Source organism: Lampetra planeri, chromosome 20 (genome assembly GCF_965212315.1).
Source record: "Lampetra planeri chromosome 20, kcLamPlan1.2.h2, whole genome shotgun sequence".
Taxonomy (NCBI): Eukaryota; Metazoa; Chordata; class Hyperoartia; order Petromyzontiformes; family Petromyzontidae; genus Lampetra; species Lampetra planeri.
In genome coordinates this window covers 4,055,596-4,081,071 of record NC_136126.1, presented here as the reverse complement: position 1 = coordinate 4,081,071, position 25,476 = coordinate 4,055,596, and the positions used below count along the sequence as shown (strand labels likewise).

The 25,476-nt window shown below is 49.9% G+C and overlaps 1 protein-coding gene across 1 annotated transcript; it reads left to right on the top strand.

The window, feature by feature from the left end:
* Positions 1-8,759: 8,759 nt before the first annotated feature.
* MYOC (myocilin) lies at positions 8,760-24,478 on the top strand. Its single transcript, XM_078603113.1, has 5 exons — positions 8,760-9,047; positions 9,189-9,438; positions 13,179-13,355; positions 14,403-14,600; positions 20,684-24,478. The coding sequence occupies exons 1-5, from the start codon at positions 8,760-8,762 to the stop codon at positions 21,265-21,267; spliced, it is 1,497 nt and encodes a 498-aa protein (XP_078459239.1). The 3' UTR covers positions 21,268-24,478.
* Positions 24,479-25,476: the final 998 nt, after the last annotated feature.

Genomic DNA, 25,476 nt, shown 5'->3' with positions numbered 1-25,476 from the left:
TGGCGAGGGAACCGGTCTGAGCCGCCTTGCGACTCACGCGTTCACCAACTCGCGCTGACCAGCGTGGCGAAGTGTGCATCAAACAACCCCCATTACCGACACGGCTGGTCGGATTCCACGGTCAAGGCGCTACATTAATTAAAACAAGATGAGCAGTCGCTTGGCAATATGCTGTGAGTTTAGTTATAACGCTGTAACGCGATGGGTTCACGTTTCCCATGGAGGCGCTAAATGATCTTCCTACCGATATTAGGAAGCCACTGGAGCGATGCACTCTTAAATCTAAATTTAAAACTAATTTATTGAGAAATGCGTTTGGTGTTTCGTTTGTTTGTCCTTCCCCCGCACCTCCAATTAGCACCGTCGGCTACGTACGGCGTAGAAAAAGTTCAACATACTTACATACAATGCAATATCGTCTGGTGGGTGGGAAGCGCTACCCCATTAGTAACTGGTTGCATTGAACGTCAGTCGTTCAACAGAGTCTCAAGACCGCTTCATGGAGGGTCCTGCCATACTGGGATGCTGTGGGCCGATTTTCCATCTTTTGTTGAACCCAGAGAAGACTTACCGCGCGTCACACGAGGGGGCTCCAACATTCAAGGTGATGTGCTAAGCCAAATAACTCGTGACACCAGGATGAGTCTCATTTGCAAGTGTCCGCGACATGGGTCTCTAAAACGATGACAAAAGCCCACCCCCACCACACAAAAAAAGAAAGTACAGCAACGAATCAAACAGAATTCTGTCCACAACCATCGGTGTCACTCAAACACTGCCATCTTCTGTCCGTAAATCGCAACACCTGGTCAACCCGCGGTGGTGGTGCTGTCGGGGAACCCCAATCCAAGTGCCGCGCAGGCGAAACGGTGGCTTAGCTTCTGGGAACCTTCGAGATCGGAGGGTGTTGTTGGCCGGTATGGTGAAGGTGTTTTTGTTTCTGCGGAGAGATACAGCAGCTGCGGGGACAAGACGTGACAGCCGCGACCCTGCTACAGCTGTGATTCGTGACCAGCAGACCCAGTGAATGAGAGAAGTGTGTGTCCAAGCTATTTTTAAAAATATATCGCCGCACATAATCGTGCCGGCACGCCTGAGTTCCAGCAACATTGATCAATCATCACCAGCACCACCAGCAGCACCATAACCGCAACCAGAACCGGCACGCCTGAAATCCAGAAACATTGATCAGTCATCACCAGCACCACCACCACAACCACCACTAGAACCGGCACGCCTGAGTTCCAGCAACATTGATCAATCATCACCAGCACCAGCAGCACCACCATAACCACCAACAGAACCGGCACGCCTGAGATAGATCATCACCAGCACCACCACCACTGATTACAAATGTGCTATGGAGAACATCAGCTAGATTCTTCTTGAATGCAGCTGTGCGGAGTTTTGCTTTCAGCGTTGTTCACTCGCTTGCGTGTTGGGTTTGCCCCAGACACTGTGGCTTCAGCTCCACACGAAGCCAAATTTTCGCATGTTTAAAGCAAATGGCCAAACACATCAATGTAACAAGGACTCTCCAGAAAAACCTCAGCCTCCTGAGACTCAGTGAGGCTTTTCCGAATACAGGCGATCATTGTCTTAGAATTGTAAAGATGTAACGATTCGGCGAGTCAACCGAATAGTGGGCGATTCGAATAAATAATCGATTATAACACTATGGAACACAATTTTTGTTCCTGGGTAGTAAGTGTTATTTCGTAATTGCTTATACCTAAAAATTAAATAAAATGGCTATTATTATTTGGTTCTTTCGGTAAAGTCACGTAGATAGAAATAATAAAAATAAAGTGATAAAAAATACCACGACGTTTCGATCGCAACACAAGCGGTCGTCATCAGGCAAAAGAGTCAGCCTCTAAAGGCAAACTGTTTATAAAGGTTTGGAGATGGTCGTAGCCCAAGTGTATGAGCAGCACCAACAGCATGGGCGGGGCAGCAATGCCAATGCAGCAGCAATGCCAATGTAGCGACAATGCCAATGCAGCAGCAATGCCAATGCAGCAGCAATGCCAATTCGGCAATGCCAATGTAGCAGCAATCCCAATGCAGCAACAATGCCAATGCAGCGGCAATGCCAATGCAGCAGCAATGCCAATGCAGCAACAATTCCAATGCAGCGGCAATGTCAATGCAGCAGCAATGCCAATGCAGCAAAGGGCCGCCAGGAAAAGACTGCACCCCGCTCCACACACCACACTGCTGACGGTGGAGGTTGATTGACAAGAAAACACAAGTCAAGTCATGACCCTAAGTGGTTGATGACATCTTTCCAATGGTTGCTGAATCTATAACCATCCTCTCGGTTGAAATTGTGTCTGTGTCTGTATATATTTTCACGTGTATTCTATGTGTTTAATGTAGCGCCCTCTGGTGGCCGCAGGCGTCACCTGATCACGCTACGTGCAGAATGGGGGCAAACAAACATACCCCGAGCTCTGCGGTTCTTGCGTGGTTCAGCCCCCTTCTTCTTACGTAGCACTGCAGCCAGTGCAGCACTCACGTTCGAATGCACGAACGCAGTCATTCTGTCAATCCACTGCTGGATGAGGGCCCGGATTCTGGGGGGGGGGGGGTGTTATTTGACCATATTTCACCACGCTGGTCCGTGCCGGTTTGGTGATGTCGGATGAACACTGCGACACTGCCCTCTGCTGCCCGCTACGTTGGCTCGAGGCCTATAGCACCTGTTACGCACGGCAGCCGCCCATCCAAGCGGGTATTTTACACATCAATAAAGTACTTCATTGATAACACTGGTCAACACACTTTTTTTGGCATAAGGTATTCCAACGGTTTTAAGGTAATTTTGGGGTGCTGATTTCAAATCTGGCATCAGTTTTTGTCTATCACATCAGGTTTTTGAGATATCAAATATTGCATTTTCAATAAAAACTGCAGAAGAAAAATATTAAATAAATGTGGATATCTACATAAAATGATATTATAAACACACTATCCTAAAAATACAGCACCATATTTTAACACTAAAGCAGTCACTGACTCGCAACAACTTGCAATCATAAGTGACAGAGTTAATTTCGGGTAAAATCAATGAAAATGGGGTATGCCGATAGCATAAAAATGAAATGTGATAGAGCAAATCTGAGATCAGATTTGGAATCAGCACCCTGAAATTAGTCTACAACAGCTGCAAAAGTCCAGGCCAGAATTACATGTTTTTTTGTTGTTGACCAGTGTTATCAGATATGTGGCAATAACGCAGCTCTGCTGCCGACATTGATTGGTTTAAATACGTGTGGGCGTGGAGCGGGGGACATTTATTAACACGCGCTCAGAGTGTTTGGCTGCGAGACATTTCCACGCGACGAGCCACTTCGTTGAGCTATAATTTGCGGCCAGGTCGCTTCTGAAAAAGAGCTGCGTAGCTGAGTCGTCCTTACCTGGTCAAATAAAGTTCAGTGTAGTGACAGCGGTTATAGCCCGTCGCGCGAGAAGGGGCCGTCCATAAATGACGTCACGCACCTGGGTGGGGGGGGGGTTCAGACATTTGTGACGATGTGTGACGAGCGGGGGGGAGGGTGAGAAATGTGACGTCACATCAAAATGCGCAACTTTAAATAAATATATAATTGTTATAACATCACTAATTGTTATAACAATACTCCTACAACATTAGAGTGCATCGCCACATTAAATGCGCACTACAATGACAACAGTTTAAAGCGATTTGAAGCATGTTTTATTTTCAAAATGGAAATATGGTTTTGGGGGGGGGGGGGGTCAGAGCTTTGTGACGTCATATTTGAGGGGGGGTTTGAATTTTTGTGACGCCGTGTGACGAGGGGGGGGGGGAAATCGTCCAAAATCGCGTGACGTCATTTATGGACGCGCCCTAAACCCAGCGGACCAGAGTTGGATGCCCGGCCACGGCCAACATCGAGTGGCGGGGCGATATCAAAACGGATCCTGCCCTCACCCCCTTAACGAGCCCGCACTGACCTAAGTGGGGGAGACTGGCCTGAAAAATAAAAACAATCATCCTGTGAGCGACACTGGCGTGGGGGAGGCCTTCAGTCATTGCTGCATTGAGAACGGGTGGCGCTTCGTCGACTGATGAACAACATATACACGTCTTTGGCTCTTTCGGTAAAGTCACGTAGAAAGAAAATCAATAAAATAATAGAGTACGACGTTTCGACTGCAACACAAGCAGTCGTCATCAGGTAGAACTAAATTTGAGAGAGAGACAAAACACAGACACACAGACAGACACACAAACACACAGAGAGAGAGAGAGACAACACAGAGACACACAGAGAGAGACACACAACATAGACACACAGAGACCCAATGCCTCTGTGTCGTGGTCTTAAATAGAGAGAGAGGGGGGGGGGATCAGAGAGAGAGAGGTGTGGGACTGCTGGAGCAGATAAATGAGCATGTCAATGAGAGAGCTGTGTGGAGGAAAGACCCAGCAAGTCTGGTATTGAGAAAAACAAACTTAGCATTTTTTTGGAAATGTAATGCAATGCAATGCAGAGAGTCGGCTAACACACAGTTAACGTACATATACACCCTTGAAGTTGGCCGCCTGTGTTTGCAAATAAATTTAGATTGCAGGATTTTAAGGGCAGCACGCTGGCCAAGCCTGTCCGTTAAGGGAGCCTCGATTGGGTTTGGCTCGCGTTGTTAAGCGCGTGCGCTAATCGCGCTGGAACGCCGCAGCACGATGCCAATTCCGCACCACAAAATCACTTTAACGCCACGCACGTGTGTGAGTAATGGTGAGCCGTGTGGGCAGTTGTTTTCATCAGTAATTGAATTAAGTGTTTTTATATGTACAGTATACGTTCCTATTAACATACAGTATATACAAATAATAAAATACAAGTGTGTGGCTTTAAAAGGGGAAAATATATAATTGGCGACGTTTCGAGCGATGCCCCTCCTTCATAGTAGACACACGGAGGCCGGAGAGATGGAGTAGATACGAGTTGACGACCATCGGGCCTGCTAAGAATTCAATTTAAGAAACGTCGCTTGTGCCTTTGCAGCACTGCCAACCCAGAATCAGCAAATTAAGCGCTTTAAAATATGAACATGAAATATTTCTCGGACGCAATGACGTTACTGTAGCTCCATCTCAATCCAGTGCCGGGTGAGCACCTCCGCACGGCGATCTGGTCGTTGAGGCCATCGGACCATACTTCATCACGCTGGTCAGCATGGGTTGGTGAAGGCGTGGGAGCATATGCGAGGGAGCACAGAAGTACCGTACAAGCCATGGAATTTGCCGCACCGCTTTCTGACGACCATCACGCAATGCCATAACCGTCCTATTATAGCGACCCGGAATGCTTGGTCAGTGGTCCAATTCCAGCACTATCCTGGCTCATCCCGGCTTTGTTTTTGGAGATTTGTCGAGGTTGGGTGCATTTCGGGTGATTTGGTCATAGGCGTCGCGGTGTCGAGATGTTAACTACTTCGCCCGGTATACAGGAGGTCGTTGGTTCGATGTCGATCCCTGACGTCTGCTGTATATATTTGTAGTTTGCGGTGTCTTTCTCCCCGTGGTCAAGTGGATTTTCTGCGGTTCTTCCGGTTTCCTCCCCCCCCACCCACATTTATAAATTTGCGTTTAAGAGTAGTTGACTGCTATACATTTCCACGTGATAAGCCACTTGGTTGAGTTATCATTTGTGGTCAGGTCGCTTGCGAAAAAGAGCTATACAGCTCAGTGGACCTTATCAGGTAAAAATAAAACAAATAGTTGAGTAGAATTGGAAAACAAAATGTTTTTGGTTCGGATGCTTTGGACTTCAACATAACAAACACGAAGCTGTAGGGTGGACGGTAGCACATTACGGGAGATAAGGATCAGTTACAGAAACAATGCCTGTTGAGTTCGGCAGATCACAGGCAACAACATCACATTACATGTTTTCACGTTGACATATCATCTATTCAGTATGTACTAAGTTTTCGCTTCACACTCAGCCCCTGTTGGCATACATTGTTGAGTGACATCTGGGACTGGTAAATAATGGTCCCCCCATCCATGGCTTCACCAACGCGCACTGACCAGCTTGGTGAAGTATGGTTAACCACTCCCCCCCTCCCCCCCCCCATGATTGACAGGGCGTGGGGAGGCCGGCCTTCATTCAACAATAGATTGACAGAGGGCTGTGACTAATGATCATTGCAAATATTATTCTAGTCCCTGTAGGTTTCAGAAGGAAATGAATGCATGGAAAATCTCTGGACCCTGAAGTTTCCATTAACAGTAAAAGAAAAAATAAATAACACCCCCCCCCCCAAATAAGATGGGCAAACACCCGAAGCAACGAACGACGCTTGTGTGGAACATACTTTTGAGTGAGACACGGAGACCCCCCGCGATTGAACCGGGGATCTGGCGTGCAAGGGAGCTGATGGTCTCAGTCCGGGTATAACCAATGACTGAAAAATACTGCTAAACAAAAATCCACCCATATAATAACATGACATGTGTTTTTCTGGACCTTAACTCCTCCTCTCTCGCTTAGCCTGGGACCAAGTGACCCGAAACGTGCCCGATCTCGGATTGAGATATCGGATTGCGATCTCGGATTGAACTGCACTCTGCTTGGATGAGCGACCACCATGCATACCAGGTGTTATAGGCTTTAGACTGCAGAGCTGCGTAGTGGACAGCAGTTCAGTAAATTCCATTGTTGTACTGTACTGCACTTCCACACCTCCACATCCAATGCTCTCTGTCTTCACCAACCAAGTATGGTGAAGTATGGTCAAATAACCCCTACGACCCGCACACAGTGTGTGTGTGTGGGGGGGGGGGACGTAACCAATTAGTGGATTAATTTAACGGGATATGCATGATGCCCCTCGCAGCACACCATGTGACCTGAAATGATCTCTTCCCCACACATGTCTTAACACAGCGCGGCTAAGAAATCGCTTGAATTTCAGGCTTAAGGGACCTCGGAATTGGTTCAGTCATATCACCTTCCGCGGGCCGTTCTCTAGCACGACCCCCCCCCCTTACCCGTGCTACACGCGTGCACAAATCAAAGCGGGAGGGGGGATGAAAAATCACGCTAACCTCACGGATGAAACGCGACGCTTCCCATTCGTTCTGCGCTCGTCTTTTGGAAGTGTTTAATTCGCACCGCTGTGGAAGCCGCCGGCTGGCGGTCGGAGCAAGATCGCAAGTCGTCCTACGCGCTCTCGGGTTTTTTTGGGGGATCTCTTGAATATTTTGCTCAACACCTTTTGATCCATTTCGCCGGGGGTTTCAGCACTCCCCCCCTGCCACCCCTTTTCTCACAGTGGATCGACTCCAAAGATCAATAAAAGCGTGAGGCTGGAGCAGAGGTCGCAAACGGGTTTTGATTCCTTACCCGTACCCGGCCACACCAGGGTCGCAATCGGGTACCCGTACCATACCCGGCTACCCGTACCCGGCCGGGTATCGGGTAGGGTACGGGTATCGGGTACCTGATTGCGACCTCTAGGATGAAGCCATGTTGCAGGCGCGGGTGGGTTGATTCTAGGATCTTGAATTGTGAGAAGAGACAAGACGTTGGGAAATGAATGACAAACGGAGACTCATCAGTGACTCACGGCCTACCCGTACCCGTACCCGGCCGCACCAGGGTCGCAAACGGGTACCGGGTAGGTACGGGTAGCCGGGTATCGGGTAGAGTACGGGTATCGGGTACTCGGTTGCGACCTCTGGGCTGGAGTGGCTGACGGACGGCGCTAACGCATGAACGGAGAACGCTGTCTCGCAGGGGTCCGCACACGTGTGGAGGTGAGATGGAATTTGCTTCTCGCTTCTGATAGAAGGGTGGGGGGAAGGGTTCTGTGGAAGGCTGAGACGAGTTAAAAGTAATTTTGACTTTAAAACTTTCGTGACTGCAGGAATTCATAGTATTTGGTTCTTTCGGTAAAGTCAGATAGATAGCAAGATAATGATAAAGTGAATAAAAACATAAAAAATGATATAAATAAAATAAAAACCACGATGTTTCGATCGCAACACAAGCGGTCGTCATGACGACGACTGTTTGTGTTGCGATCGAAACGTCGTGGGTTTTTTCCATTTTTTTTCCATCTACGTGACTTTCCCGAAAGAACAAAATAATATGAGTTAAAGTAATGTTGTCCGTAAAGTAATATTGGGTTGGAGGTGTGGGGGGGGGGGCAAACCCCTCCCTCCGCCCCCCCACCTTTCGTGACCCATCCAGCAGTGAAGATGCCCCCATCACATTCACGCACTCGAGGGCAGCTATCCGCATATGCAGAAGAGAGAGAGAAAAAAAACCCGATTCAATAAACAAGTGAAGCAAACCCGCTGCCAGACTTTGTGCCAACATTTGAAACATTCGAAGCCTTCTTCTTCTTCTTTGGCTTCGTCTCCATTTCATTATTTATTTCATGAAGCATTTTATTATTTATTTCATTATTTATTGCTATCCAATGCCTGGGGGTGGAAATTCGAAATAAAAAGTGTACTTCGTTGTCCATCGCCAGAGCAGCTCTTTAAATATGGAGAGGGGGGAGGGAGGGGGATGGGGGGGGAAGACTCTAAGAAGCGATGCAGATCATCAACATCATCCGCACCAGCAGGAGCACAGACCACATCTGCTCAAGTTACGCACTCACACAAGACACACACACACACGCCCACGTGGACGCACGTACACACACGCACGCATCGCATACTGAAGCTCATGACATTTGACCGGAACCACGCTTGAACCGAGCAAGCGGTGATGGGTAACCAGCACCACCACCACGACCCGCTGAACTTTGCGGTGCTTCTCATCGTGACGATCATCGCCACTGTGCCGGCCCCTTGCTGCTGCCAAACAGAGGGACAAGCCGTCGCCGCCGCCGCCGCCACGCCGTCCGCGAACTCGCCCGACGCGGAACGACGCTGCGTCTACTCGTTCGCGGTGGCCAGCGCCCCGGACGTGCGCTGCGCAGCGGCTCCCGACTCGGCTGAGCTCGCGGGCATCCTCAGGCGCCTATCCCGTCTGGAGTCGGCGGTGATCGGCCGTGTCCGTCCCGACGACCACGATGGGAGCCACGGAGAGAGGGACGGGGAGAGAGATAGGGAGAGGGAGGACAGGGAGAGAGACAGGGAGGACAGGGAGAGAGACAGGCATAGGGACGCCAGGGGAGAACGGCGAGAGTTCCAGAGGGAAAGTTTGCAGAACGACAGGGACAGGATGCAGAGAGACAGGGACGTGATGCAGAACCAGATGGAACGCATGCAGAGGGACAGTGAGACCTTGCAGAAGGACAGGGACCGGCTGCATGCCGACAAGCTGCAGCTGGCGAGGGAGAACGCCGAGCTGGAGAAGAGGGTGGTGGTGCTGACTGCAGAAGCGGCGCTGCTGAGAGCCAAGTCCAATCTCAGACGCGGCCCTGACACCCACGTGACTACAGGTGAGGGGCTGCACGCTCCCTCGCGGCTCCTCCACCCTCACGCGCCTCCAGGTGAGGGACTCCACGCTCCCTCGCTATGAACCTGGCTGACCCGGGTTCGATTCCCGCTCACGGCCAACACCAGTGACGATTATCTGAATCGGTCCTGGGAGGACTAGGTCGACTCAGCTTGAAATGAGTACCTGGTGCGGTGTGGAAACATCGCCGCTGGGGAGACAAAGGCGGTCGGGCGTGGTGCTGGCCACCCACCCCCTCGTGTACCGTTCCGGCCTTCATAGGTGCTCGCTAACAGCACTTGCCCCGACAGTCTGTTAAGGCTATACGGGGGATCTTTGTCTTTGCCTTTTGCGTGTGAGTGTTCTGCATTAGACTTGTAGACCTCGATCTCGGGATGGCGCTGCGCCACCAATCAACCTCCGAGGTCTCGTTAATGTTTTCGGATTGTTATGTTTTAGAAAGGATGCCGTCGACAATATTTGTGCCAAATGTCAGATCACTTGGCCCTTCTAAAGCATTATTAGAATGTATGAGTACAGGACTTTATAGCCCTTCTAGAACTGTATTTGAATTTGCAGCGCGAGTATAATGCACTCGAATTGTAAATGTTGTGGGGTTTACTCTCCAACACACCGGTGTACTGAACTAGTAACGAATTGCCACGTTTTGTTTACGTAACAACCCTTACTAATTGGCTGCGTCGGGTGGTGGCGGGTTTAATGACACATTCATATGTACGCGATCTAACCCAAGAAAAAAGAAAGTCATTACGGATAATACGCGACTCATTCTAAAAAAAAAAGCAAATTGACTTGAGATAGAGATCATCGCTTGACGTGATGATGGCAGGTGGACGAGATCGATTGTGGAATTGCAACCATGGTCAGAAAGTTACAGCAACAAACAGTGCAAAAAAAAACCCGATATGAGTGCAAAGTATAGGAAAGGTAAGTAAATCACTAAAAATAAATAAACAAAAATTTAACATTTTTTTGTTTGTTTTGCAGGTGAAGCCCATCGACCTATTAGTTCTTTTCCAGAAGCGACCTGGTCATCAATACTAGCTTAACGACGTGGATAATTATCACGTGGGAGTGTATCGCAGACAAATCATCTAAACGCGTGATTGAACACGGAGACTTTCGCGACCAAACAATATGATGCATGACCGAGTTTTGGATCGGACCGCCGTGTGGATAAAACGCTGCGTCGTACAACCCTCCTCCACCCGGCACAGACAGTTCATAAAGTTGCCACATGGTGAACGAACGTGTCTCACCGTCCTGCTTCAGCACCACCGGTGTGCTGGAGAGCAACGTAAACAATCGTTAAATGTTGTGACCGATGGCTGATGATGATTATTATTATATACTAGCCGATAGCCCGTCCAAGGACTGGTGTATTGCAGCAAATATGAAACTTGCAAGCGAAAAGCAGACGGCGACGTGATATTCATTGCATCAATTCGTGTGTAATTTGTAAGGCCGCGGTGACACAGACCTATTTAATTTTAAGGTTATAATCCCTTGTTCATCATGACGTCTTTTTTACTTTGATGTCTCAACAGCGTTACGGAGATCGCGTGACGTGAGGGTTCTGCCTTTGTAGTGAGGGTTGTCAGTTGACGCTGAGGAGGGGGGAGGAGGCGCCTCCCCCCCTATGTGGAGTGACGTCACCTGCTCATGATTATTAATGAGGGGGCTGCTCAACGTGGAGTGACGTCACGCGCGGGACACACACACACATTCTTGGCTCATTATATTAGTAATATATACTTGAAACTTCTCGTGAAATAAGAGACTCCAAGTCTCAGCGCATTTTCACCTGGTCAACAGACGTCACAACTGGTCCATTGTGACGTCTCTCCGCACGTATGGTGAGTCGGGGAGTCACGGTAATTTGGGGCGCCACGGTGGCTATGAGACGTCATATTTTTTTACTTGCAAATGAGGTTCCAATGGTGTAAATGCTTACCGCGAGCTCTCATACTCTGATGGTGCATTGTCTTTGAGTTGTGCGCCTTTTGGCGTCATCTGGTCCCAACCCATGTGAGACTAGGCTCTAAGGAAAGCTGTCTCGGGTGTGGACCAATCAACTTCAAGGACAGTGCACATTATCAGAGTTATGTCTTTTGTTTGTATTATGACTGCAGGTATTGCGGTCTATGCAAACAGGACTCCTTGTAAAAAGGTGTCAGTTTTGTTGCCAGATAGAAGGTGTAAAAAAGACAATTATCATATGTTTTACTGGCAAATGAGGTTCCAATGGTATGAGACGTTAACTACATCGCCTGGTCTGCAGGAGATTGTGGCCTCGATCCTGACCCTGACGCCTGCTGTATATTTGGAGTTTGCGTGTCTCTTAGCCCCGTGGTCCGTGGATTTTTGCCCGGGTACTCCGGGTTTTCCCTCCACATTTCGAATCAACATCACGCGTTTAGAGTATTTGGCTGCCATAAATGTCCACGTGACGAGCCACTTCGTTGAGTTTTCATTTGTGACCAGGTCGCTTCTGAAAAACAACTATATAGCTCAGTGGGGCCTTTACCTGGTAAAAATTAAAAGTTTAGTTTTTAGTTTAATTTTAATCTAATTAACTTCGGCTGCTCGCGTCCTTATCGACTTTGTGCAGCTTTTGGCCACGCGTCCTCTTATGCCTAGGAAATAATAATGATAATAAAAAACAACTATAAGGCACACGTGTGTGCTGTACTGCTGATGCTGCTAAAGATGATGATTCTGTTGCTGTTGATGATTCTGCTGATGGGAGATACTGCTACTTATGCTGATACCATTGCTACTAACCGCCAGGGATGATGATGATGATGATGCTATTGATGATGATGGTGCTGATGATCATGGCGCCGTGGTTTATGCGTCTGTTTCCGCTGCCCTTGAGGCTGCTGATGATGCTGATGATGTCGATGATGTTGATGATGTTGATGATGCTGATGATGCTGATGATGCTGATGATGTCAATGATGTCAATGATGTTGATGATGTTGATGATGTTGATGATGCTGATGATGCTGATGATGTCAATGATGTTGATGATGCTGATGATGCTGATGATGCTGATGATGCTGATGATGTTGATGATGTTGATGATGTCATTGATGTTGATGATGTTGATGATGCTGATGATATCAATGATGTTGATGATGCTGATGATGCTGATGATGTTGATGATGTTGATGATGTCAATGATGTTGATGATGCTGATGATGCTGATGATGCTGACGATGTCAATGATGCTGATGATGCCAACACCACTGCAACTGCTGCTGTCGTTGCTCAGATTGATTCCGCTGCCTCTGCTGCTGTTGATGACGATGACAATGCTACTTTTACTGCTGCTCATGCTGCTGCTGCTGCTGCAACAACACTTGGCAGGATCCTTCTGAAAAAAAAAGAATCAGGAGAATGAGTGAGGCTTTCTTGGGTAAACAAGCGAGGTAATATCGATGATGGAGTCAGGGCCGCCAAATGGAGGAGCGGGTCCCGGGGCAAAAAATCACTGTGTGTGCCTGCCGACGCCTTCAAACTAATGCGGCAGTATTACCTCCGACACGTGACATCGAAACGCGCCCGCCTCCTCCCCCCCCCCCCCAAAGCGCGGGGCCCTGGGCGATCGCCCCGATTGGCTGTACCCTCGGGACGCCTCTGGATGCAGACGCAATTGAATCTCTCGGAGGCTGAACAATCCTAACACCCCGATCATCCCATCCCCGCCCACCCGTGTAGTGCTGCAGAGGATGGGTTACGAGGAGGCGCGTGCGGGCCACTTGAAGGTGCAGCCGTTTGCAGCCCATGCCACTGGAGCCAGCGAGCCCTGGGTCTGGGCTGTGGAGCCCACGGCGGTGCCCGATTTCATTCAGCAGGGCGCCCAGGACCGGCAGAGCGGCCAGATGGAGAACTCGGGTTAGCGACGCTCGTTTACATTTGCAAAAAAATGTTCCTCGCGGCGTTCGGTGATGTTGGACGTAGTGACACTGAGTGTGTGCCCTCCAGTCGTCTGGGTGATAAGTGGGCTAAATGTGGCCCAATTCCTGGCCGGGTGGCTCAAAAAACATAAAGTTTGAAATAAATCAACCTAAGCCCATATTGTATCAATCACTCCCTACTGCGAACCTCTTCCTGGGTAAAAACGCGTTTTTAAAAACTAACTTCACGACTACTAAATATGTATTTAAGTAACATATTAATCGATCATTCGGATAACGCGAGAATGGTTGAAAAACCTCACCTCTGTTACCACGTGTGCCACTGGGCTATGGGTGAGGCTTAGTGACGTCATAGGCATAAAGGGGCCAAAATAAAGAAGCAGACAAAACTCCTCTTTCGCATATCTCTTGTCCATCCGCATAACCACGGCCTCCTGCATACCTGGCGAGGTAGTTAACATCTCCTAGCCACGGTGATAATGATGAGAGAGAGACACGCAAACTCCATATACAGCAGGCGTCAGGTTAGGGGTCAAACCCACAGCCTCCTGCATACCTGGCGAGGTAGTTAACGTCTCCTAGCCACCGTAATGATGATGAGAGAGAGAGAGACACGCAAACTCCAAATATACAGCAAGCGTCAGTGTCGGGGTCAAACCCACAGCCTCCTGCATACCTGGCGAGGTAGTTAACATCTCCTAGTCAACGTGATGATGATGAGACACCACAAACTCCATATACAGCAATCGTCAGTGTCGGGGTCAACCCCACGGCCTCCTGCATACCTGGCGAGGTAGTTAACATCTCCTAGCCACCGTGATGATGATGAGAGAGACACCACAAACTCCATATACAGCAAGCGTCAGTGTCGGGGTCATACCCACGGCCTCCTGCATACCTGGCAAGGTAGTTAACATCTAGCCACCGTGAAGGGCATCCTCACACCCGTGGGCAGCGGGGTCCTTCACGAAGCAGTGGATTGATTGACCTTGTCTGTGTGCCGCTGCCCCACGCTGAGCGGCAGGGTGCGGCGTGGTGGTCGGGGTGAGCGAGCCGGAGACGCGGCGCACCGCGGAGGGCCTCGACGGCAAGTACGGGGCGTGGATGCGCGACCCGAGGCCCGTGGAGCCGTTCAGGCCGGGGCTCGTGTGGGCCCTCTTCACGGTGGGCTCCAACGTGCGTCAGCTGTTCGAGTACGAGGACGACGAGGGCTTCCGCAAAGGTCAGTCACCCGGCAGGGGTCAAACAAGGGTGAGGTCGAAGAGAGTGATTTCTCGGAATCGGTGGGGTCGTGGACATTCCACGTTGCTTCGTTTGGGGGGGTGAGTCTCTCCATAGGGAAACCACCGTTGACTTCCGCGACAAAGTGGTACTTATTGTATCGACCCTGGAGGGATGATGGGCTGAGTCAACCCCCCCCTACACACACACAACGCGATCTGAACTCGCAACATTCCGAGTGAGGAGCCGCTCCCTCTACCGCTGAGCCAAGCCATCAGGCGCGTGGGTGGCACTGTGAATTTAATGTCGCTTGCGTTTTCGTCGCATTCGCCGATGTGTGAATTGTAACACTCGAAAGGCTTAAAAAAAAAAACCTGTTGCGCACCACGGGAAGCGGAATAGAGACAAGGATCTACTACTGGTAATGTACAAGCAAATTCAAGTGAAAGTGAACCTATTTCTGAAAGGATGCCCGGACGGGAGTCCCCAAGATGGACATATGAGACGCGGCTCTAGATGAGCAGCAGCAGCAGGGAGAATCGCCGGGCAGCAAGGGCAGCAGGGAGAGAATGAATGACCTGATAGAGGCAGTGAAGACACACACGGGGGTGGGGTGGCCAGCACCACGCACGACCGCCTTTGTCTCCCCAGTGCTGATGTTTACACACCGCACTCAGCACTCATTTCAGTCCGTGTCGACCTAGGGGAGGCCCTGTATCGTTTATCAAATGTTCGCACGCTGCTGTTGTTGCCGTTGTTGGTCACGTGAGCGGGTGGCCGGGTTGGTAGTGCGGTGCGCTCGCCGCTACACCACCGTTGCCCCGTGTCGAGGATAAGCGCACGTGTTTCACTCTCTCGAGGGTTCAGGGTGATTGATGAGCGCGTTCACAACAGTTACCAGCTGTACGCATGCACAGGTTGCCCTTGGTGCCGGTAGAATAAAGCTTGCTGGGTGGCCACGGCCGTCTTTGTTTCACCACGCCTTTTGTGGATAATTGCCGGCTAACAAAACTTAACGCGGCCCGTAAACAATTGTGTTAACCCGGACTGAATTTGGCCACATCTGTTGTTGTTGTTGGGAATTTCATGGTTGTTGAGTACGACTGGGTCCAAAGGCGTTAAAACGCCAAGCGGCTAGCAACGGGCAGCACTATTGAGGGTGTAAGAGACGAGCGGATGCAGCTGTTGGAATGAAAGAGGTGGTTGTTGTTGTTGCTGTAAGAACTTGGGGGAAAAGTAGACGCTGGGAGGGATTTCCAAAGTGAGGGCAGAAGCAGCAAAGAAGAGTTGGTGTGACCTGCAGTGTGAGTGAGTGAGTTGGTGTGATCTGCAGTGTAGTGAGTGAGTGAGTTGGTGTGACCTGCAGTGTGAGTGAGTGAGTGAGTTGGTGTGACCTGCAGTGTGATGAGTGAGTGAGTTGGTGTGATCTGCAGTGTAGTGAGTGAGTGAGTTGGTGTGATCTGCAGTGTGATGAGTGAGTGAGTTGGTGTGACCTGCAGTGTAGTGAGTGAGTGAGTTGGTGTGATCTGCAGTGTGAGTGAGTGAGTTGGTGTGACCTGCAGTGTAGTGAGTGAGTGAGTTGGTGTGACCTGCAGTGTAGTGAGTGAGTGAGTTGGTGTGACCTGCAGTGTGATGAGTGAGTGAGTTGGTGTGACCTGCAGTGTAGTGAGTGAGTGAGTTGGTGTGACCTGCAGTGTGATGAGTGAGTGAGTTGGTGTGACCTGCAGTGTGATGAGTGAGTGAGTTGGTGTGACCTGCAGTGTAGTGAGTGAGTGAGTTGGTGTGACCTGCAGTGTGAGTGAGTGAGTGAGTTGGTGTGACCTGCAGTGTGATGAGTGAGTGAGTTGGTGTGATCTGCAGTGTAGTGAGTGAGTGAGTTGGTGTGATCTGCAGTGTGATGAGTGAGTGAGTTGGTGTGACCTGCAGTGTAGTGAGTGAGTGAGTTGGTGTGACCTGCAGTGTGAGTGAGTGAGTGAGTTGGTGTGACCTGCAGTGTGATGAGTGAGTGAGTTGGTGTGATCTGCAGTGTAGTGAGTGAGTGAGTTGGTGTGACCTGCAGTGTGGTGAGTGAGTGAGTTGGTGTGACCTGCAGTGTGATGAGTGAGTGAGTTGGTGTGACCTGCAGTGTGGTGAGTGAGTGAGTTGGTGTGACCTGCAGTGTGGTGAGTGAGTTGGTGTTACCTGCAGTGTGGTGAGTGAGTGAGTTGGTGTGACCTGCAGTGTGGTGAGTGAGTTGGTGTGACCTGCAGTGTGGTGTGTGAGTGAGTTGGTGTGACCTGCAGTGTGGTGAGTGAGTTGGTGTGACCTGCAGTGTGGTGAGTGAGTGAGTTGGTGTGACCTGCAGTGTGGTGAGTGAGTTGGTGTGACCTGCAGTGTGGTGAGTGAGTGAGTTGGTGTGACCTGCAGAGTGGTGAGTGAGTGAGTTGGTGTGACCTGCAGTGTGGTGAGTGAGTGAGTTGGTGTGACCTGCAGTGTGGTGAGTGAGTTGGTGTGACCTGCAGTGTAGTGAGTGAGTGAGTTGGTGTGACCTGCAGTGTGAGTGAGTGAGTGAGTTGGTGTGACCTGCAGTGTGAGTGAGTGAGTTGGTGTGACCTGCAGTGTGGTGAGTGAGTTTGTGTGACCTGCAGTGTGGTGAGTGAGTGAGTTGGTGTGACCTGCAGTGTGGTGAGTGAGTGAGTTGGTGTGATCTGCAGTGTAGTGAGTGAGTGAGTTGGTGTGATCTGCAGTGTGATGAGTGAGTTGGTGTGACCTGCAGTGTGGTGAGTGAGTTGGTGTGACCTGCAGTGTGGTGAGTGAGTGAGTTGGTGTGACCTGCAGTGTGATGAGTGAGTGAGTTGGTGTGATCTGCAGTGTAGTGAGTGAGTGAGTTGGTGTGATCTGCAGTGTGGTGAGTGAGTTGGTGTTACCTGCAGTGTGGTGAGTGAGTGAGTTGGTGTGACCTGCAGTGTGGTGAGTGAGTGAGTTGGTGTGATCTGCAGTGTGGTGAGTGAGTTGGTGTGACCTGCAGTGTGGTGAGTGAGTGAGTTGGTGTGACCTGCAGTGTGGTGAGTGAGTTGGTGTTACCTGCAGTGTAGTGAGTGAGTGAGTTGGTGTGACCTGCAGTGTGGTGAGTGAGTGAGTTGGTGTGACCTGCAGTGTGGTGAGTGAGTGAGTTGGTGTGACCTGCAGTGTGGTGAGTGAGTGAGTTGGTGTGATCTGCAGTGTGGTGAGTGAGTGAGTTGGTGTGACCTGCAGTGTGGTGAGTGAGTGAGTTGGTGTGACCTGCAGTGTGGTGAGTGAGTGAGTTGGTGTGACCTGCAGTGTGGTGAATGAGTTGGTGTGATCTGCAGTGTGGTGAGTGGGTTGGTGTGACCTGCAGTGTGGTGAGTGAGTGAGTTGGTGTGACCTGCAGTGTGGTGAGTGAGTGAGTTGGTGTGACCTGCAGTGTGGTGAGTGAGTGAGTTGGTGTGACCTGCAGTGTGGTGAGTGAGTGAGTGAGTTGGTGTGACCTGCAGTGTGGTGAGTGGGGGAGTGAGTTGGTGTGACCTGCAGTGTGGTGAGTGAGTGAGTTGGTGTGACCTGCAGTGTGGTGAGTGAGTGAGTTGGTGTGACTTGCAGTGTGGTGAGTGAGTGAGTGAGTTGGTGTGACCTGCAGTATGGTGAGTGAGTGAGTTGGTGTGACCTGCAGTGTGGTGAGTGAGTGAGTGAGTTGGTGTGACCTGCAGTGTGGTGAGTGAGTGAGTTGGTGTGACCTGCAGTGTGGTGAATGAGTTGGTGTGATCTGCAGTGTGGTGAGTGGGTTGGTGTGACCTGCAGTGTGGTGAGTGAGTGAGTTGGTGTGACCTGCAGTGTGGTGAGTGAGTGAGTTGGTGTGACCTGCAGTGTGGTGAGTGAGTGAGTTGGTGTGACCTGCAGTGTGGTGAGTGAGTGAGTGAGTTGGTGTGACCTGCAGTGTGGTGAGTGGGGGAGTGAGTTGGTGTGACCTGCAGTGTGGTGAGTGAGTGAGTTGGTGTGACCTGCAGTGTGGTGAGTGAGTGAGTTGGTGTGACCTGCAGTGTGGTGAATGAGTTGGTGTGATCTGCAGTGTGGTGAGTGGGTTGGTGTGACCTGCAGTGTGGTGAGTGAGTGAGTTGGTGTGACCTGCAGTGTGATGAGTGAGTGAGTTGGTGTGACCTGCAGTGTGGTGAGTGAGTGAGTTGGTGTGACCTGCAGTGTGGTGAGTGAGTGAGTGAGTTGGTGTGACCTGCAGTGTGGTGAGTGGGGGAGTGAGTTGGTGTGACCTGCAGTGTGGTGAGTGAGTGAGTTGGTGTGACCTGCAGTGTGGTGAGTGAGTGAGTTGGTGTGACTTGCAGTGTGGTGAGTGAGTGAGTGAGTTGGTGTGACCTGCAGTATGGTGAGTGAGTGAGTTGGTGTGACCTGCAGTGTGGTGAGTGAGTGAGTTGGTGTGACCTGCAGTGTGGTGAGTGAGTGAGTTGGTGTGACCTGCAGTGTGGTGAATGAGTTGGTGTGATCTGCAGTGTGGTGAGTGGGTTGGTGTGACCTGCAGTGTGGTGAGTGAGTGAGTTGGTGTGACCTGCAGTGTGGTGAGTGAGTGAGTTGGTGTGACCTGCAGTGTGGTGAGTGAGTGAGTTGGTGTGACCTGCAGTGTGGTGAGTGAGTGAGTGAGTTGGTGTGACCTGCAGTGTGGTGAGTGGGGGAGTGAGTTGGTGTGACCTGCAGTGTGGTGAGTGAGTGAGTTGGTGTGACCTGCAGTGTGGTGAGTGAGTGAGTTGGTGTGACCTGCAGTGTGGTGAATGAGTTGGTGTGATCTGCAGTGTGGTGAGTGGGTTGGTGTGACCTGCAGTGTGGTGAGTGAGTGAGTTGGTGTGACCTGCAGTGTGGTGAGTGAGTGAGTTGGTGTGACCTGCAGTGTGGTGAGTGAGTGAGTTGGTGTGACCTGCAGTGTGGTGAGTGAGTGAGTGAGTGAGTTGGTGTGACCTGCAGTGTGGTGAGTGGGGGAGTGAGTTGGTGTGACCTGCAGTGTGGTGAGTGAGTGAGTTGGTGTGACCTGCAGTGTGGTGAGTGAGTGAGTTGGTGTGACTTGCAGTGTGGTGAGTGAGTGAGTGAGTTGGTGTGACCTGCAGTATGGTGAGTGAGTGAGTTGGTGTGACCTGCAGTGTGGTGAGTGAGTGAGTGAGTTGGTGTGACCTGCAGTGTGGTGGTTAAACGCCGTGTGGACGAGACGACACAGTTGTGATTTAAGTAATGCGCTAACCGGGCGTTTACTTTCTGCCCAGGTGTGTCTTGGTCGGGTGTTCGACCCTTGAACAGAATCATTTTCACCCGGCTTACCCAGAGCCATTTAAACCCGCAGGCTAATACGGCATTAGGGCCCTCATCTTCTGTAGGCCCTCCGTTCCGTTTTGAAGTAACAGCCGAGAGAGGGCGGTAGAACGTCATTGGGTTTTTTTGTCTTTTGTATGACGATGAAATCACTCGTGACTTACCCACAGTAAGCTAAATCTAAGAAAACAAACTGTTTTGTTTGTTTCAAGAAATGAGTGTAGTGAGTGATATTTAGATTTTCAATATTTGGAAATGTCCCACTTGCCATTCACAGGGTTATTTTTGCCTCCGATTTCTCTTTACTCCATTGCTGAAACGTCATAGCATTCACTTCGCTTTCATCACTTTGGTGACCCAGTGCAGTAACTATTACAAATGAGGTTACTGTATATCCCCCGGTCTCTTGGGTTCCCAACCTGGTTAAACAAAACCAATTTGAGCTTGTCCCAGCAGACTAAACTAAAGCTGAACTTAAAAAAACAATTGTACCAGGTAATGCCCACTGACCTATACAGCTCTTTTTTAGAAGCGACCTGCCCACAAATGATATCTCAAAAAAGTGGCCTATCACGTGGCAATGTATAACAGCCAAATACTCTAAGCGCATGTTTCTAAACGTGGAGTGAAAACCCGGAGAAGAAATCAACGCGACCACGGGAAGACACGCAAACTCTAAAACACAGCAGCAGGCGTCACGGTCGGGCTCGAACCAACGACCTTCCTGTATACCAGGCGAGGGAGTCAACATCTCGCATTCCTCCTCCTCCCACTCCCGTGCAGGGTACCCGCGCAAGGTGTACGCTCTGCCTTACGCCGTAGCGAGCACGGGCGCCGTGGTGCTATCCAACTGCCTCTACTACCAGCGGAGGAACTCGCGCCGCCTGCTGCGCTACGACATGACCGCGGAGACGGTGCTGGCCGAACGCGACCTGGAAGGCGCCGGCTACCACGGCCACTACCCCTACTCGTGGGGCGGCTACACGGACATCGACCTCGCCGTGGACGAGGAGGGCCTCTGGGCCATCTACAGCACGGCGGCGGACCGCGGCGAGATCGTGCTGGCGAGCCTCGACCCGCAGTCGCTGAAGGTGACGAGGCGCTTCGAGGTGCGCGGCGTTCGCAAGAGCTCCGTGGCCAACGCGTTCGTGGCGTGCGGCCGCCTCTACACGCTGAGCAGCTACGCGCAGCGGCGCTCGGCGCTCAACCACGTGTTCGACACGCGCACGCGGTCGCTCGCCTCCATCGCCGTGCCGTTCACCAACCGCTACCAGTACCTGGCCATGCTGGCGTACAACCCGAGCGAGCGCCGCCTCTACGCCTGGGACAACTACAACATGGTCACGTACAACCTGACGTTCGCCTGACGTTCGCCCGTTGTCGTCGTATTTTTGCGGGCGCGTGCTAGGGTTGCCGCGATATGTATAGATGCAAAATAAAATAAAATAAATAATGCCATGATGTACGACACCCGTTCCAAAGACCGTCCTCGTTGTCGTGGAAGAGTAGGCCAAATACCACTCTGGCGAGGGAAGGGGGAGGCGCTACTGCTGGCGAGCAACTGGCAGCGCTGCGCCTGTGACGATGACCTAATCAATGTTGACGACACAATGATGATTATCGCGATATCATCAGTGGGTCTTTTGCTGCTCGGTATCACCAGCAGCAGAAGAGCCGTGACGCTCACAGCGGACGCACAACGTTTTTGATTCGTTCGGTCGCGACGTAGATCGATAATTGAATTAACGACGACGGTTATGACATCATGTAATTGCCATTCCGTTAAAGGATCGCGAAGAAACAAAAAGTTATTTTGCAAAGCACCAAATTAATAGCTCAATATTAATTCACAACATGAAATACTGCGTTCGACGGTTCAGAGATTGTCGCGCAAAAGAAATCAAACGTAAAAAAAAATCACGATAATCACGATTTAGCCAACGTCATCCTTCAAAACGGACGACACGATTTTCGCGGACCTTGCATCGTACGGACACGTCGTAGAATCGCCCTATCGCAGACAACCCTGGCCGACCCGCACGGAGACATGGCTCTTTGGGACAAATTCGCGTTTGTCGGCTACGTGGACGAGGCCTACGAGGCTCGCAAGGAATCGCGGGGTTCCTCGAGCCAGGTTGCCTCCTTGGGCGAGCTGCCAAACGGCTTTCATTTCGTAAACAGCTCTCTGTCATCTCAACTCCGTCGGCAATGTCTTCTGTTCCGCTTCCTTTGCGTTGTTACGCGCGTACGTGCGTTGAACTTCTTTCGCACCGCACGCAGCCGACCGTGCCAATCGGAGGTGCGGGGGAAGGAAACCAAACTAGACACAAAAATCAGTTCTAAGGAAATGAGTTTTCAATCGAGATGATTTAAAAGTGCACAACTCCAAGTGGCTTCTTGATATCGGAATGAAGAGCGTTCCAGACGGCCGCAGAACCGCATCCGAAAGTGCGCGATGCAAGTGACCACATTCTTTGTTTGGTGGCCTGCCAAAAGCCGCTGCTGTGAGGATGACCTTCAGTTCACGTGATGCTTTATGCTACTCGACGAGACCCAGTAGCATCCACCTCATCTGATATTCTCGGATTGTATACGGTTGGCTAGGTACGGTGTGAAAGAAGTTCTACGTACAATCTCCACGAAAAAAAACCCCATTGTTTTTGCTCTGCAAGGCGTCTGTCCGGCGTGCAAGAGTAGGCCAAATACACCCGAAGGCTTTTACGAGAGGCCCCATGAGTGGAGAGACCCTTCCCGCTAGCAGTGAGGGTGAGCGAGGCATTTCAGGGCTGCACCATGAATCTTTACAAGGCCCATTTAAGTCACAAGAAAGAGAAGGCGACCACAAAAACCCCTCCTAAAAATCCTCAAACCCAATTTTGTCACGAAACCCAATTTTAGCCACGAAAATTGAGTTTGGCTCACCTGGCGGAAATCCAGCAGGGTAACGGGAAATGGACTGCGCCGCCGAGATGTGAATCTAGTTTCGTGGCCGCGTTGATGATCATCTACAGCGCAGGCAAAGACGTTTTCGGTGGCATCGGCAGTGGGAGTTGTCCAGTTCACGAGACTCACATCGAGCACCAACGTTGTTGGACTCAAAGCCAACATTTCTGCTCGCTCAGCTAAGTACAACTGCAGCCCTCGCCAATTCATCAATGGTCGTCAGTTTATTCAATTTGCTGTGTTTCCCCAGACGATTCGAGCACCGTACAAAGATATTATAATGTTAAGTGAATTTTCATGCATTTCAGATGGGGGTTTTTTTTTAGGTCAGGAGTTGCATTTAATGTTAATCTTCTTCTCAGAGACCGTTTCCCCAGATCGCTCTTACACTATTGCCACCGCTGCGCAATATATCACACAGCAATACCGCATTCTCTCGATTATAAGGGCCATCAGAGCAAACATCTTCGGTGGCTAGCGCGCTGCACTACGAACCCGGCGACCCCGAGTTCGATTCCCGCTCACGGCCAACACCAGTGAACCGGTCCTGGGCCTCCTCTAGGTCGACTCGACCTCAAATGAGTACCTGGTACGATGTGTAAAAAAACAATAAAAAAAACATTGCCACCAAGGAGACAAAGGCGGCCGGGCATGGCGCTGAACGCTCATAGGTGCTCGCAAACAGCACTTGCACCAACAGTCTGCAAAGGCTATATGGGGAGTCTTTGTCTGACCGAGCACATATTCGGGGTGTGTCTGACTGTGTGGAACGCCTTATAATCAGGAGAATGCGGTGATACGCTCCAAGTGTGATGTCGACATTTGCGTTATGCACGGTCGTGACTCAGCGGCGGTGCTAATTTAGTCAGACTGTGCTGTTTAAAAAAAAATTCTAGTCACGGCAACCTGACGTGGGATTTTAGTTGAGCCTTTAGTCGCTGGATTTCCATAACAGGTTTTTGGGTGAGATCGCGTAAATATATAAATGTGTCGTTAAACCTGCCACCACCCGACACAGCCAACTAGTAAGGGTTGTCACGTAAGCGGAACGTGGCTAATTCGTCACCAGTACAGCACGCCGGTGTGTTGGAGAGCCAAGCTGGAACATTTACAATATGAGTACGACGTTTCGCCAGTAATTGCAACTAGCTTCATCAGGCGACAGCCAGATTTGTGAAGTCTTATTGTTTCGTTCCTTACATAGAGGCGTTGATGTGTTGACCACGCGGATATGCTTTTGCACAATGTGGGCGGGGGGGAGAATATTTACGCGATCTAACCCAAAAACCTCTATTATGGATGATGTTGGTCGCGAAAGCCTCCGTGTTAAACTCGCTGGATCTCGTTTAGTCATTCACCTTGGCATCGTTGACTAAAACAGTCAATTAGGTGGGTCCACTGTTAGTTATGTAATGTTGTTGTGAGGGGCGTGGAATAGTGAACCCGGTAAAAGTTACTACTATAATCAGCCAAGAATGTCGGTTTGTGTGTAACGCGCGTGACGTCACTTCTAATGCCGCCCCCCCCTCCCCCCGTCATTAATATTCATGAGCGGGTGGATTTTTTAACTCATGCAGAACGTCGAGCGTAAATATATTTTTTCGCAAGTTCGCTTTAAGTTTGACGTTTCTTTATTGAAAGTGAATTTAATAAATAATTCTACGCAGCAACAAAATGGATTTGGTGTTTTTATTGAGTTCTTCAGCATTTGAGACAAAAGGTAAGTCTAATTTATAGTTCTATATTATGGTAAAATTAACATTGCTCGGTGATTTTCCAGATATTGTATCGACCGAAAGCAGAAGAGAATCAAGTATCAGAGCAGTGAATTTGAACAAATTGAGGGTCAGTTATATACAGTGCTACAGTGACATGAAGTGAGGTGTTTTATGACTTTGTTTTGTGCAAGAATCATTGTCATTAATACAATGCTACAGCGAACTGCAGTGAAGTGTTTGATGACATACTTTCGTGCAAGATTCCCTGCCACTAAATTTACACAAGATACAATTATACTCTGGACAATTTTTTCGAAAATATTACAACTTCCATCCTAGGACGGACAAACAAGCTAGTCTATATATATATATATTTTAAATACACGGTTACGCATCTCGCAGTGCCTTCTAACAAGTATAACCTGTAAAAACAAAGTTTTTCACTATAAATCCTTTATATGCGTGGCGGCTAGAGTCATCTCGTCCTCTGGCTTGAGATGGCTGCTACCTATGGGTCAGATGATTGCATTGCACCATTAAGCAATTGGTAATTAAATATAATATTTTTGTCCTAAAAAGTGTAAAATTTTGGAAAAAAATTTTCACGAACATTAATTGTCACGCACAACGAGTCTATGTGGAAAATGTCAGCTCGATTGGATCACGGTAAGTGGGTTAAAAAACGACCTAAAGATTTGCACGGTCGTAAGCAAGCAAGCGAACTTAATATAAAGGGTTTAAAAATGTGACCACATTGCCTTGGTCTGCATACTTCATTCTCGACGAGTTCGTTTTGTCTCGTCGCAGTCGGACGTACTCGAGTCTCACGTGGGTTTCCCCAGTGAACATTGACGCCGTTTGGAACGACGTTGGTCCAGTTGGATGGAGCAGCACGTGGAGGTTGGGGCAGCGTCG